We start from the raw sequence: 13,413 nt of genomic DNA on the forward strand, positions 1-13,413 counted from the left end.
GTTTCCATTCCCACACGATCCCTGCGCCTCCTTCTCTCACTCTCTCTATATAAATAAATATAAACAAACGCGAGGGGACCGCCCTGCTCCCCCCCTCTGCGCTCTCTCCCCACCTCGCACCATTACGCAGCGGTTGGACGGAGGACTAGAACGAAAAAAAAAAAGGGCACAAAACAGAAACAAAAGGAGTGGAGAGGCAATTCACGCCACACATGCTTGGACTGAACCGCATCGCTCTCTCTTGCTCTCTCTCTCCCCCCTTTCCGCCTTCCTGCTACTGCTGCCTATCCCTCTAGCTGCACGGCGACTACCTGCCGAATGAGGTCGTCCACCAGCACGCGGGCGCGCCGCTTCCGCTCCATCTCCGCCGCCACTTCGTCCATGAGCCACGGGAAGAAGTCGAACTCCACCTCGTGCAGCACGCGGTCGCGGAACCACCCCTCGTCCTGCAGCCGCGCAAACACGCGGTTCTCGAGGTTCATCAAATACACCTTGGCGAACTGCCGCGCCTGCAGCTTCTCTCGTGTCTCCTTCTCGCGCTTGATGCGTTCCGCCTCCTGCTTCTTGCGCCGCTCCTTCTCCTCGAAGAGGCGCTTCTCGCGCGCCTCGAGACGCTGCGCCTCCAGCAGCTCCTCCTTACGCCGCTGCTCGAACTCCAGTTGCTGCTGTCGCAGCAGCTCCAGTTCCTCCTCCTGCAGCACCTCCAGCATCGCCTGCTCAAGCGTCTTGCCGACCATCACATCGAGAATGGGGTCCACCGCTTCGTCGAAGTGGAACAGGTCGCCCTCATTGATCTGCGACTCCGCATCGCGCCCCGTCTTCAATGGAACGTACTTTGGCGTTGCCGGGCGATCCAGCATCGGATCCGTCTGTGTCTCCTGCGGGACCGCCTCCACCTCGTCCTTGAGCTCCTCGAGGAACTCCTCCGTCTGCACCTCGATGTGCTGGCGGCCCGTCACTGGCGGCGGCGTTGCGAGGCGCCGCTGCGCTGCGTCGAGCTCCTTGCGACGCTTGATCGAGGTCGCGCGCTGCGTAAGTTCCTTCTTGCGCCGCAGCGTCTCCCGCTCCTCGCGCGCTTGCTCCTCCTTGGCATGCACCGACATCGGCACAGCGGCGTACGTGCTGCCCCTGTAGACGCGGCGGTCGTGCATGATGTTGGCGTACTGCTTTCGGCCCATGGAGCCGGTGGGGTCGCGGTACTGCGGCCGCATAAATTCCTGCGGCGGGTGCTGGAATGTGTACGCCATGGCGCCGCCGCTCACCTTGCCGCGCTCCTGCATCGTTGCTGCTGCTGCTGCTGCTGCTTCTGGTTGTGGTGGTGTTTAGTTGCACTGGGTGGCTGCACTGGTGCACAGAGGCGCCCTCGCTTGTATCTCTACGCTGCTTGTGTGTGAGGTTGCCTCGCTCGAGTAGCACAGCTCTCCCTTAATCCTGACCTATCCCCTGGCGTCATGTGCGGGACACAGTGAAAAAACAACAAGACAGAACGAAAGAAAGAGAGAGAAGGAGGGAGCGGTTGTGCCGTGAATAGAGATGCATCTGCTCAGTGCTATCACGAGGCAACATAGCTGCAGCAACAGACAAAATAAGAAGCGGAAAGCGCAGTCACGGCCCAGCACGTCTTCCTGTCATTTACATCGGTGCAGTGGCGGCACACACACACACAGAAGGAAACGCACACAGGCATGCACATATATTAATGCACATACACGCACAGAAAGCAAAAACACACACATACACAGAGATAGACGCAAACACAAACACCCCGGTGGGCGGGCGTCCGAAGGGGGCCGCCCAGGCCACGATGCGACGAACAAACTTGCTCCTCGGTGGGGCGGGGCTCATAAACACAACGGTACGGTAAAGGGAAAAAGGGACGTATGCGGCGATGCCCTTTATATATATATATATATATATATATAGATATATATCCGCGCGGCAAAAAACAAAAAAGAAATACAGGAGCGAAAACAAAAGGAACAGGCGACATGGCATCACAGACGAAGAAGAATCGTGTGGTCAATATAGAGAAAGGGCCATGGCATGTGAGGCAACGAACAACAGCAGCAGAACAAGCAGAGGAAGAACGTGCAACTGCCATCCTTCCCATTGCGTTGCTGCGCGTTGCGTCCCTCGCCGCTGCTTTGAGAGTGCGGGTGCACACGCAAAGAAGAAAGGGCCCCGAAAAAACCTAAAGAAAACAACAGCACACACATACAACAACAGCAACAGAGTGTTCACAATTGTGTGAAGAAGAAAGCCCTCTTTCGCATGCTAGATTCGATTCGTTCTTTTTTTTTCAGACGTTTCCAACGATTCAATCCTGCCTCTGCTTATCTCCCCACAGGTGCTTTTTCTCCGCACGCGGCAAACACTCCCCCCACGCCACGGGCAGATGCGCGAAGGCGGGGGAGAGAAACGCAAGGAGTTGAGTCACACACAAACACACACATACACACGTGCGTGCACGCAGCAGCACACACCGTCTCCATCCCGGCGCTCGCCGCCCGCACGCCTGGTGGCTTACCCTCCAACAGGCGCAGTTGCGGCGGTCGCCGGGTCCCCAAGAGGACAGCGAGTGACGCCCTGTGTGTATCTGTCTGTCCGCGCGCTTGCTTGCGGCCATCCAGCGCCGCTGCTCGTGCCGTCCCCCAACGGCCCTCGCAGACGGGCGGGGAGAAAAGACAAAAAAAAAGGTCATCCGCCGCACAGCGTAACCGCCGCGCACCACCGCAACGGGGCACCGCAGGGGGAGAGAGAGAGGCTGAGGGAAGAACCGCGCTAACAAAAAACAATCCAGAGACAAAAAAAAATACAAGCGTGACACATTTTTACACCTCCCTTCCACGCCTCTCTTCTGTTCGATATCCACCACTGCACATAGAAAGACAATAAGACAAAAAAGCCGTTGTTTTTTTTCTTCTTATTTCTTTTATCAGCACCTCACTTCCGCCAGAGGAGCAACATGAGAGCGTGAGAAGGTGTGCAGTTGCAGGCCATAATTATCATCCTCGGCATCAGCAAAGAGAAGGTTCACATATGGCGATGGCTGAAAGTTGACTCATACATTTTCATATGCATCGATGAATGTGCATATAAATATCAATAAATACATAGTTATTGTGAACACTAAGCATATATTTATACATAATGCACATCCAACCCTTTTCCTTTCCCGTGGGGGTGGGGGAAAAAGAGAGAATGAAGCAGCAATAGTAACAGCACAAAGCCATGCAGCTTCTTCCCCCCCACCCTACTCCCCCACACACTCAGCTGTCAGTGGAAAGACGTTCAGTTCCACTGTGTCCGCCCACCGGCAGAGCGCACAACCGGCTTGGACGGCGTCAGGGATATCTTGGGCAGACCCACCGAGATGGAGCGCTGCGAGCCGCGCTCAACCGCGTCTGTCCGAGCACGCGAGGAGCGCGTCGGCGTTGTCGTGATGCTTGGCAGCGCCACGCCGATGCGTAGCGGCACGGCAAGCGGCGCTGACGCAATCCTCGCCACGACGTTCTTCGGTGTGAAGATCTGCAAAACGCACGGGCAGCCACTGACCGACGCACACTCCATGCACACCGCTACGATGCTGTAGAAACCACCCTTCGATGCGCGGAAGACAAGCGCCTGCTCCCGGGCATTCGTCGCATCTCCAGTAGTCGCCACTCTGATGCCGTGCTCATCGAACACGAGCATTTTCACTTCGCTATCTGCCAAGCAGTCACCATGCCGCATCATCTCGTCGTCGAATTTCAGCTGCCGCAGCAGCACGTGAACATCGCACGGATCGCTGACATGAAAGTCGGCGCCTCGGCTACCCTCACTACCGGGCTTCAGCGTCACTTCTGTTGTCAACGGCTCGCGCTTGAGACCCGCACCACGCATCGGCGTCAGCGTCACCTTAGCCATACCAGGATACACCGATATGCTGAACTTGCCATAGCAACCAGGCCGTATCGTGTATGGGATGAGGTAGCATGTGGTGTTGGGCGGCAGCTCCATTTGCGAGCACACTTCCCTCGCGTCGAGCATCATACCCTTCTGTATAAACCGGTGGGTACCGTTTGTGATGAGTGGACTCACCGGCATCTTGGCCTGCACCGCTTGCATCAGCACCAACCCAGTCTGGTGGTAGTGGTTCAGGCCATCAGGGTCAGAGAAGGCAGGCGCGTGGTGGCGCAGCTCCGCCACAATTGGAACCGGACGCGAGGACTTATTCTCCACCAGGTAGATCGGATTGTTGCGGAATGTGGTGAACTTCGGGTTGCCTCCGCAGGTGAACTCATTCCACTCACCTGGAGAACTCAGTCGGTCACCACAGTTAATATGGCACCGCTGCATACTCGAGAAGTTTCGCAGGAAAGTCGGGAGTGGCAGGTACAAAACGTCATTCTCCTCAGCGTCAAACCTACAAATCCTCTTCAGCTCCTCCGTCCAATTGGGATCTTGTTGGTTGAGTGGCCCGGTGTAAAGCGGCTCATCATAGTAACAGTTGTGCAGCTTGATCACAATATCGGAAGGATCATTAGACTCCTTCACAGTATGAATGACTCCCATGAGAGCATAACTGCATTGCGGGTGGATGCCATCCTCAGACTCCAGGTTCGACATGCATGTGATAACATCTCCCCGTTCCAGTTCCTTTGAAACACCGATCCAGAACCCGACCGTCTTGTAATCGCCCGTGTTCGCCGCCTCAGCCAGTTTGTCGTCAAAAGGGATATGCAGTACCGGCCGGCCCGTCAGATCCCGCAGGGTCTCATGGGGCGTGCATTGATCCAGCCTGGCGTAACCTCCGACAAACTTGGCGTACGCCTTTTCAAGCAGCAGCGGGTACCACGAGCGATGCGGCACCTGCGTAAACTTTGGCTCCATGTGCACATTCACTGGGACACGGTCATCAATCTCAATACGCACCGGTTTACTGTTGGGGTCGAAGAATGTGAAGACATAAGGAGTGTTGACGGGGTGTGTCTTTGACTCGAACAACCGCTCAATTAGCACAGGATGGCGACTAAGAGCGGCGATGAAAGGTGCCAGACAACCCGCGCAGTCCGGTGCCGAACACACATCAGACGGCAGCGTCCGCTCCGGCACGACATCCTCGCGGATGCCCTCCGGGTACAGCTCGCATATGCGCGGCCACTCCTCGGCGACGTGCTTGTTGGCCTCGTGGAACTCAGGATCCTGCCAGCCAACCAGGCTCTGCGCGAGCTCGTGGGCGCGTTGATTTAGCCGCTCCTCAAGTTCACACACCGCAGCTTTGTTCTTAGGATCCTTCATCAACCTGCGGCGCTCCTGCTCCATTTCGCGGAACTGTCGATCGTCATTAAGTGGCACGCGATCCAACAGAATGCCTTCTGGCTCAGGGTCGAGGTACTCCCTATCCTTGCGCAGAAATTCTTCGGCGATCATGAAGGCGCGGTCGGTGAGTTTATCCTCCACCTCACGAATGGCCTCTGCGTTCTTCTTCGGGTCCCGTTTGAGGTTGCGGCGCTGCAGCTCCAGCTCCCTGAACTCCGGGTCCTCGTCAAGCCGGAGGTCACCCAACAGGACACCGCAGAGTTCAAGAGGTAAGTAGTGTCGGTCATCCGAGAGTTGGCGTCGGGCCAGCTCATGCACGCGATCATTCATGTCATACTCGAGGTCCTTTATCTCCTCCGCATTCTTCCGTGGGCTCTTCTTAAGCTCACGTAGCTTCTTCTCCATCTCACGGAAGTGCTTATCCCTGTGGAGCGGAAGATCAGACAACGGTATACCCTCGGGCTCTTGGTCAAGGAAGGCACGCTCCTTCCTGAGGAACTCCCTCGCCAGCTCCTTTGCACGTTCGTTCATCTCGTCCTCCAGCTCCTTGAGCGGCAAGACGTTGACCGTCGGGTTCTTCTTTAGTTCACGGTGGCGCGCCTCCATGTCGTGGAACTCCGGGTCATCGCCGAGGGGCAGTTCGGAAAGTGGCACGCCGAGTGGCTCAGGGTCGAGGAACGCGCGGTTCTTCTGCAGGTAGTCTTTCGCCAGCTCGTGCGCTCGGTTGTTCATCTCTTCCTGCAATTCTCCGATCATGTCCTTGTTCTTAGCTGGCTGCTTTTTCAGGGCTCGCAGCTCGTGCTCCATGTCTCGGAATTGCCTATCCGTGTCGAGAGGAAGCTGACACAGAGGCACACCCTCTGGCTCGGGGTCAAGGAACGCGCGCTCCTTCTCCACGAACTCCTTTACGATTTCCCTGACACGATCCTGGATCTCATCCTCAAGGTTGCGAATCGCGTCAGCGTTTCGCTTCGGATCCTTCTTCAGCGCACGGCGGTCACGTTCCAAGGGGTTAAGAATTGGATCGTGGTTGAGGGGCAGTTCAGCCAGCGGGACGCCGAACGGCTCAGGATCAAGGAATGCTCGCTCCTTCCTGAGGAGCTCCTTGGCCACATCGTGGGCACGGTTATCAAGCTCTTCCTGGAGACGGCGTATTTTTTCAGCGGTCGCCTTTGGGTCCTTCTGCGCCTTCGCGAGTTCTCGCTCCGTGTCAAGGAAGACAGGGTCGCGGCCAATGGGGACATCCTCCAGTGGCACCCCTTCCGGCTCGGGATTCAGGAAGGCGCGGTTCTTCTTGAGGTAGTCCTTGGCAAGCTCGTGTACGCGGTCGTTCATCTTGCCTTCGATAGCTTTAACCTCAGGATTTTTACACTTCTTTCCATCCTTCATCAGTTGACGGCGCTCCATCGCAAGCTCGTTGAACTCTTGGTCTGTATCAAGCGGTAATTCTTCCAGCGGTACGCCCTCCGGCTCAGGGTCGAGGAACCGACGATCTTTTGCGAGGACGGCCCTGGCAAGCTCATGTGCGCGGTCGTTCATGGCCGCCTCCAGCACCGCCACCTCATCCACCGAGTGATTGGGGTCCTTAAGCAGCTTGTAACGCGCCACCTCAGCCTCCTTGAATTCAGGGTCCATATCAAGCTGAAGTTCAGCGAGCGGAACACCTTCTGGCTCTTGATCCATAAAATCACGCATCTTAGCAAATTCGGCCTTCGCAAGCGCAGCGGCGCGGTCATTCATGTTGTCCTCCAAATCGCGGATGATGTCCTTGTTGCGCTTAGCAGAACGCGGGTCCTTCATGCGCTTTCGGCGCTCTGCCTCCAGTGCAAGGAAGGTCTCATCTGTGTCAAGAGGCACGTCGGCCAGACACATTCCTTCTGGCTCAGGGTCCAAGAAGGCACGTTCATTGTTTATGACATCGTCGGCAATTTCACACGCACGTGCATCCATTGCATCCTCAAGAGCGGTTATTTCCACGGGCGTTGAACCCCTGGTGCGCGCACGGCGCCGTTTGTTGGCAAGCTCCTTGAAGGCGTTGTCTTTGTGGAGGTTTAACTCCTCCTTCGGGATACCTCTGTACTTGTCGCTCAGGCACTTGAGATCATCAGCCACAATCTCCTTTGCAAGCTCATGAGCGCGATCGTTCATACGCTCCTTCAGGTCAGCTATGGTAGGTCCATTGCGTCTCGGCTCGCGGCTCAGCTTACGCAGGTGAGCCTCAAGGCGACCAAACTCCACATCAGAATCAAGGGGAACATCCTCCAACGGAATACCTTCCGGCTCAGTGTCCAAGAACGCCCTGTCCTTCTTAATACGCTCCTTAGCCAGCTCGTGAAGGCGCTCGTTCAATTTTTCCTCCAGCTCCGCAACCCTATCCTTGTTCTGCAGAGGATCCTCTGCCTTCAAGATGGCACGCTCCAGTTCCAACTTTCCAAACTCGGCATCATCATCAACGGCCACATCCGCAATATCAACAGACTCTGGGAAGGGATCCAGGTAGGTATCCCGATCACCCTTCAGCATCTGAAGCCCAAGCTCGTCCGCCCGATCCTGCATCATATCCTGAAGATTTTCAATAGCAGCCGCGTTTCGGCCACGGTCACGCATTAGCTTTCTCAACTGCTGCTCCATGGCCTGGAAGCCGCGATCCTCATCAAGCGGCAGGAGCTCCTTTGGGATACCATGAGACGTCGGGTTCAGGAAGGAGCGATTGGCTTTTTTCACCTCCTTCGCCAATTCGTGGGCCAAACCGTTCAGTTCACTTTCCAGCTTGGCGATCGCAGAGGCATTATTCTCGGGGTCCTCCCTTAGCTTAGCCCGCTCTGCTTCTATGCTGCGGAACTTCGGATCCGAGTCGAGTGGTATGTCTGCAAGGGCAACACCCTCCGGTACAGGATCGAGGAAGCCACGGTCGCCATGAATCTTCTCCCTCGCCAGCTCATGGGCACGCTCGTTAAGTCGACCCATTAGGTTTTCGATAGCAGTTTCATTTCGTCGAGGCGCCGCCTGCAGGGCACGGAGCTCCTTTTCCAAGGTGCTAAACTTTTTGTCCGTGTCAAGAGGCAGCAACTCAAGTGGCACACCCTCCGGCTCAGGGTCGAGGAACTTGCGTCCCTCAGCAATCGCTTCCTTCGCCAACTCATGCACCCTGTCATTCAACTTGCTCTGCAGCCCCTTGATCTTCGCCGCGTTACGCAGAGGGTCTTTCTTGAGGCGGCGGAGCTCTGGAAGGAAGGAAACAAACTCGGCATCTTCATGTGGCTGCAGCAGTGCGAGGGGCACACCCTCAGGCTCCCGGTCCATACCATCCAGGTCCTCCTCAAGCTTCTTATTGGCCAGCTCGTGTGCGCGGTCGTTCAGCTTCTCCTCCAGCTCACGGATTCGGTACGCATTACTAACAGGATCTCTCGCCTTCAGCTTCGCACGCTCCACTTCCATCTGATGGAACTTCGGGTCCTCGTCAAGAGAGAGGTCCGCGATGGGGACGCCCTCCGGATCGGGGTCAAGATAGCCGCGGTCACCGCCCAGCTGCTCCCTCGCCAGTTCGCGTGCGCGATCGTTGAGGCGCTCCTCGAGGTCCGCGATTTTGTCCGCGTTCTTCCTCGGGTCAGTCAGTTTCAATACGGCACGCTCCACCTCCATGCTGTGGAACTCGGGATCGCTGTCCAGCGGCAGAGCGCTCAGAGGAATTCCCTCGGGCTCACGCACAAGGTAGCCACGATCGCCTTTCAGCACCTCCTCAGCAAGCGCATTGGCACGCTCGTTGAGCGCATCGAGAGCTCCACCAGCAGGAAGCTCTCTGGATCCGTCCGCACCACAGCGCGCTCCATTCACCAAGGACGCAAAAACAGAATCGTCATGCGGATTCAACAGGGCTAACGGGATGCCTTGAGGACACTGCTCCAGGCCTTCAAGATCCTTGGACTTTCTTTCACGAGCAAGCTCTCCCACGCGATCATTATACATTTCCTCCAAGTCCGCAATACGAGGCCCATTCTTCCCCTGACCCGCCAGCCTCAGCTTCGCCATCTCTACCTCGATCTGACGGAGCGCTTTATCCTCATCCAGAGGAAGGGCTTCCAACGGCACACCCTCAGGGTTTCGGTCAAGCTTCTCTCGGGACCTATGAAGAGCCTCCTCAGCTAACTTCAAGGCGCGATCGTTCATATCGGCTTCCAGGGCACTTATCGCGGCAGGATCAGCATTTGCATCGGCCTTGAGCTGACGAAGCGCATCCACCATCTCCCGAAACTCAGGATCGCTATGCGGCTTTAGCATAGCAATGGGAATTCCGTGTGGAGCCGGATCCACACCGCGTACATCCTCCGCCAGCTGTTCCTTAGCCAGCTCGTGTGCGCGATCATTAAGTTCATCTTCCAGGTCTCGTATAGCGGCAGCGTTACGCACTGGATCCTTCGCCTTGAGCGCCGCACGCCTCACCTCCAGCTCATGGAATTGTCGGTCCTCATCGAGCGGGAGAATACTCAGCGGCACACCCTCGGGGTCCTTGTCGAGGAAGCCACGATCGTTCTTCAGCTTCTCTTCCGCCAGCTGGAATGCACGAGCGTTCAACACACCCTCAAGTTCGGCTATCGCCTCCTCGTTGTCCTTCGGGTTCAGCATCAGCTGCAGCCGCTCAGTTTCCTTTGCCTTGAACTGCGGGTCCGTGTCCAGCGGGAGTGTGTTCAGTGGAACGCCCAGGGGCGCAAGGTCGAGGTACGCTTCACGGTCGGTGCGCAAGAAGTCCTCCGCCAGCTCGTCCGCACAAGCATCCATCTTCCCCTCAGTGGCAAGGATGTCATCGGCGTTACGCTTTGGGTCCTTCTTCAGCTGCCGGAGCCCGGGCACCAGTGATGCAAACGCGGCGTCGTCGTGGGGCCGAAGGAGCGCCATCGGAACACCTCTCGGCGCGCCCTCAAGCCCCTTGAGGTCCTCCTGCAGCTGATCCTTCGCCAGCTCATGCAGCCGCCTGTTCAGTTCCTCCTCAAGCGCGGTGATCTCGGCAGCATTCTTCACAGGATCGTTCACCCTTAGCGTCACACGCTCCACCTCCTTGGTGTGGAACGTGGGGTCCTTGTCGAGGGGAAGATCGGCGAGCGGAACGCCCTCCGGCATCGGGTCAAGGAACTCACGGCCCTCGTCCAGCATCGCGCGGGCCAGCTCCCTCGCACGCCCGCCCATCTTGGCCTTCAACTCCTTTATCTTCGCATCGTTCCGACGCGGGTCCCTCTTGAGCTCGCGGAGGTGCTCCGCTGCCCTATTGAACTCAGCGTCCTTGTGGGGATTCAGCACCTCCATTGGCACGCCGCATGGCGCCCGCTCGAGACCAGACAGATCCTCCTGCAGCTGTTCCCTGGCCAGCTCGTGTGCCCGCTCGTTCAGCTCCTCTTCAAGCTGCTCAATTCTTTCAGCGTTCCCTTGCGGGTCCTCCAGTTTCAGCTTCGCACACTCCACCTCCAACGCGTGGAACCTCGGATCCGTGTCGAGCGGCAGAACCTCTACGGGAACGCCTTCGGGAACGCGATCGAGGTACTTCTCCCGGTCGCCAGCGAGCGCCTCCTTGGCCAACTCCTGCGCCCGTGCGTTCAATTCCTCCTGAATTTCGCGCAGCCTTCCGCAGGAGGGCGATTTGTCGCCACGGCGACGCTCCTCGCGTGAGAGGAGGATGAGCTTAGCAGCCACGGGGTCTTCACGAAGGGGAAGAAGGTTCAACGGAATGCCGTGCGGCTCCTTCTCGAGCCCACTGAAGTCTTCGTCCTTCACTTGCCTTGCAAGTTCATGCACCCTCTCGTTCATAGCGGCCTCCTTGTCCTTAATCAGAGCAGCACTCGCCCTAGGATCCTCCGCCTTGAGCTGCGCGCGCTCACGCCGCAGCTGCTCAAAGACCGCATCTTGCTCCAGCGGCACGTGCTCTAGCAGCACGCCCTCGGGCTCCTTGTCGAGGAACCAAAGGTCGCCATCCACAAGCTCCTTCGCGATCTCCCCCAGGCGGCGGTCCATTTCCGCCGTGTGTGCCCGCAGCGCCTCGCTCTGACCTTCTTTCTTCATGCGCCGGAGCTCCGGAACCATCAGGGCAAACTCCTTGTCATCATGGGGCCTCAACTGTGCCGTATCAATCCCCTCATATTGGCTCGGAAACCCCCTCAAGTCTTCTGCAAGCTGCGCTTTCGCAAGATCGAGAGCACGACCATTAAGCTTGGCCTCAAGATCCACCACCTTCGCAGCGTTCCGTCGCGGATCCTGCGCTTTAAGCTTGGCGCGTTCAACCTCCATCCGCGAGAATGCATCGTCCGCATTCAGCGGGAGCTCCGACAGAGCCACGCCAAGCGGGGCGGGGTCCAGGTAGCCACGGTCGCCCTCTAACAGACCATCGGCAAGCTCGTACGCCTTGTTGTTCATCATCTTCTCCACATTGCGGATCGCCTCGGCGTTTCCCTCGGGGTTCTTCTTGAGCTCACGCAGTTGGGGAACGAACGCCGCGAATTCCGCATCCTCCGTGACCTTCAGCAGTGGCAACGGGATTCCCTTGGGCGCGGCATCCACACCGGAAAGATCGTCCTGAAGCTGCTGACGAGCAAGGTCATGTGCTCGCGCGTTCATTTCCACCTCGAGGCCCTTGATCTTCTTTGCATTGCGCCGCGGGTCGCTCAGCTTTAGTTTCACCCGCTCCGTCTCCATGGCGTGAAACTCAGGATCGGTGTCGAGTGGCAGGACCTCAAGCGGGACACCCTCAGGATTGGGGTCCAGAAAATCCCGGTCAAGCTGTGCTGCCGCCAGCTCCTGAACGCGATCACTCATTGCACCAAGAACATCTGCAACAGCATTGGCGTTCGCCTCGGGGTCCTCCTTCAGCCGACGAATGTCATTCACCAACGCCGAGAACGATGGATCGTCGTGAGGCCGAAGCACCTCAAGCGGAATGCCGCGCGGCTGCTCATCGACACCCTTCAGATCCTCACGCAGCTGGTCTCGTGCAAGCTCGTGGGCGCGGTTATTCAGCGCATCCTCCAGCTCCTTGATCTTCTTCGCGTTGTGTCGCGGGCTCTGCGCCTTTAGCTTTGCACGCTCCGCCTCCATCTGCCGGAACGACGGGTCGGTGTTCAGTGGTAACACCTCGAGAGGAACCCCTTGTGGCTCTTTATCAAGGTAACCACGGTCACCCTCCTTCCGCTGCTTGGCCAGCGCATGCGCAAGCTCGTTCATTTCGCACTTCAGAGCCGCAATTTCGTCACAAGCTTGTGGGTCATCCTGCAGCCCGCGCAGCTGATCCACAAGTTTCGCGAACCCCTTGTCACTATGCGGATCAAGTACAGAGAGCGGGATGGACTCAGGCTCCTTGTCAAGACCCTCCAGATCCCTCTGTCGCTGATCCTCCGCCAGCTGCACTGCCCGCTCGTTCAGCCTCTTCTCCAGGTCCGCAATCTCACCAGCGTTCCGCCGTGGGTCCTGAGCCTTAAGCACGGCACGCTGCACCTCCATCCCGTGGAAGTCAGCGTCCGAGGAGAGAGGCAGCAGTTCCAGCGGGACACCGAGAGGATCCTTCTCCAAGTAGCCGCGATCGCCCTGCAGCCGATCCGCCGCCAGTTCATGGGCGCGGTCGTTCATTTGGCGAAGTAAATCCCCCACGCCAGTGTCACCCTCATTCGGGTGTTTCTTCAACCTGCGCAGCTCATTCACCATCGAGCCGAACCTGGGGTCGTCATGCGGCTGAAGCACGTGGATTGGTATGCCCTCTGGGGCTTCGTCGATGCCCTTTAATTCTTCTTTCTTCTGGTCATTTGCCAGCTCATGTGCACGGTCATTAAGCTGGGCCTCCACATCTCGTACCGCAGTCGAGTTGCGCCCTGAATCCTTCGCCTTGAGCGCCGCACGCCTCACCTCCAGCTCATGGAATTGTCGGTCCTCATCGAGCGGGAGAATACTCAGCGGCACACCCTCGGGGTCCTTGTCGAGGAAGCCACGATCGTTCTTCAGCTTCTCTTGAGCAATTTCATGGGCACGATCGTTCATCCGGTCGCGCAAGCCCTCGATTGTTTCGGCGTTTCTTTTCGGGTCTTTCTTTAGCTCACGAATCCCATCCACCATTGTCGCAAATTGATTATCCTTGTGTAG

General features: G+C 57.5%; 2 protein-coding genes across 2 annotated transcripts; both read right to left on the bottom strand.

Annotated features, from left to right (window-relative positions):
• Window positions 1–284: 284 nt before the first annotated feature.
• Window positions 285–1,247, bottom strand: DQ04_04401000 (putative radial spoke protein 3; the record flags this gene model as incomplete). Its single annotated transcript, XM_009313545.1, has 1 exon — window positions 285–1,247. One exon carries the CDS (start codon window positions 1,245–1,247, stop codon window positions 285–287), a length of 963 nt encoding a protein of 320 aa, XP_009311820.1.
• A 2,044-nt stretch (window positions 1,248–3,291) lies between these two features.
• DQ04_04401010 (calpain-like cysteine peptidase) lies at window positions 3,292–13,386 on the bottom strand (the record flags this gene model as incomplete). The annotated part of the gene is made up of 1 exon (XM_009313546.1): window positions 3,292–13,386. The coding sequence occupies one exon, from the start codon at window positions 13,384–13,386 to the stop codon at window positions 3,292–3,294; it is 10,095 nt and encodes a 3,364-aa protein (XP_009311821.1).
• Between the last annotated feature and the right edge of the window lie 27 nt (window positions 13,387–13,413).

The sequence above is a fragment of the Trypanosoma grayi genome (genome assembly GCF_000691245.1).
Source record: "Trypanosoma grayi strain ANR4 Tgr_440_V1, whole genome shotgun sequence".
In the NCBI taxonomy this organism is placed as follows: domain Eukaryota; phylum Euglenozoa; class Kinetoplastea; order Trypanosomatida; family Trypanosomatidae; genus Trypanosoma; species Trypanosoma grayi.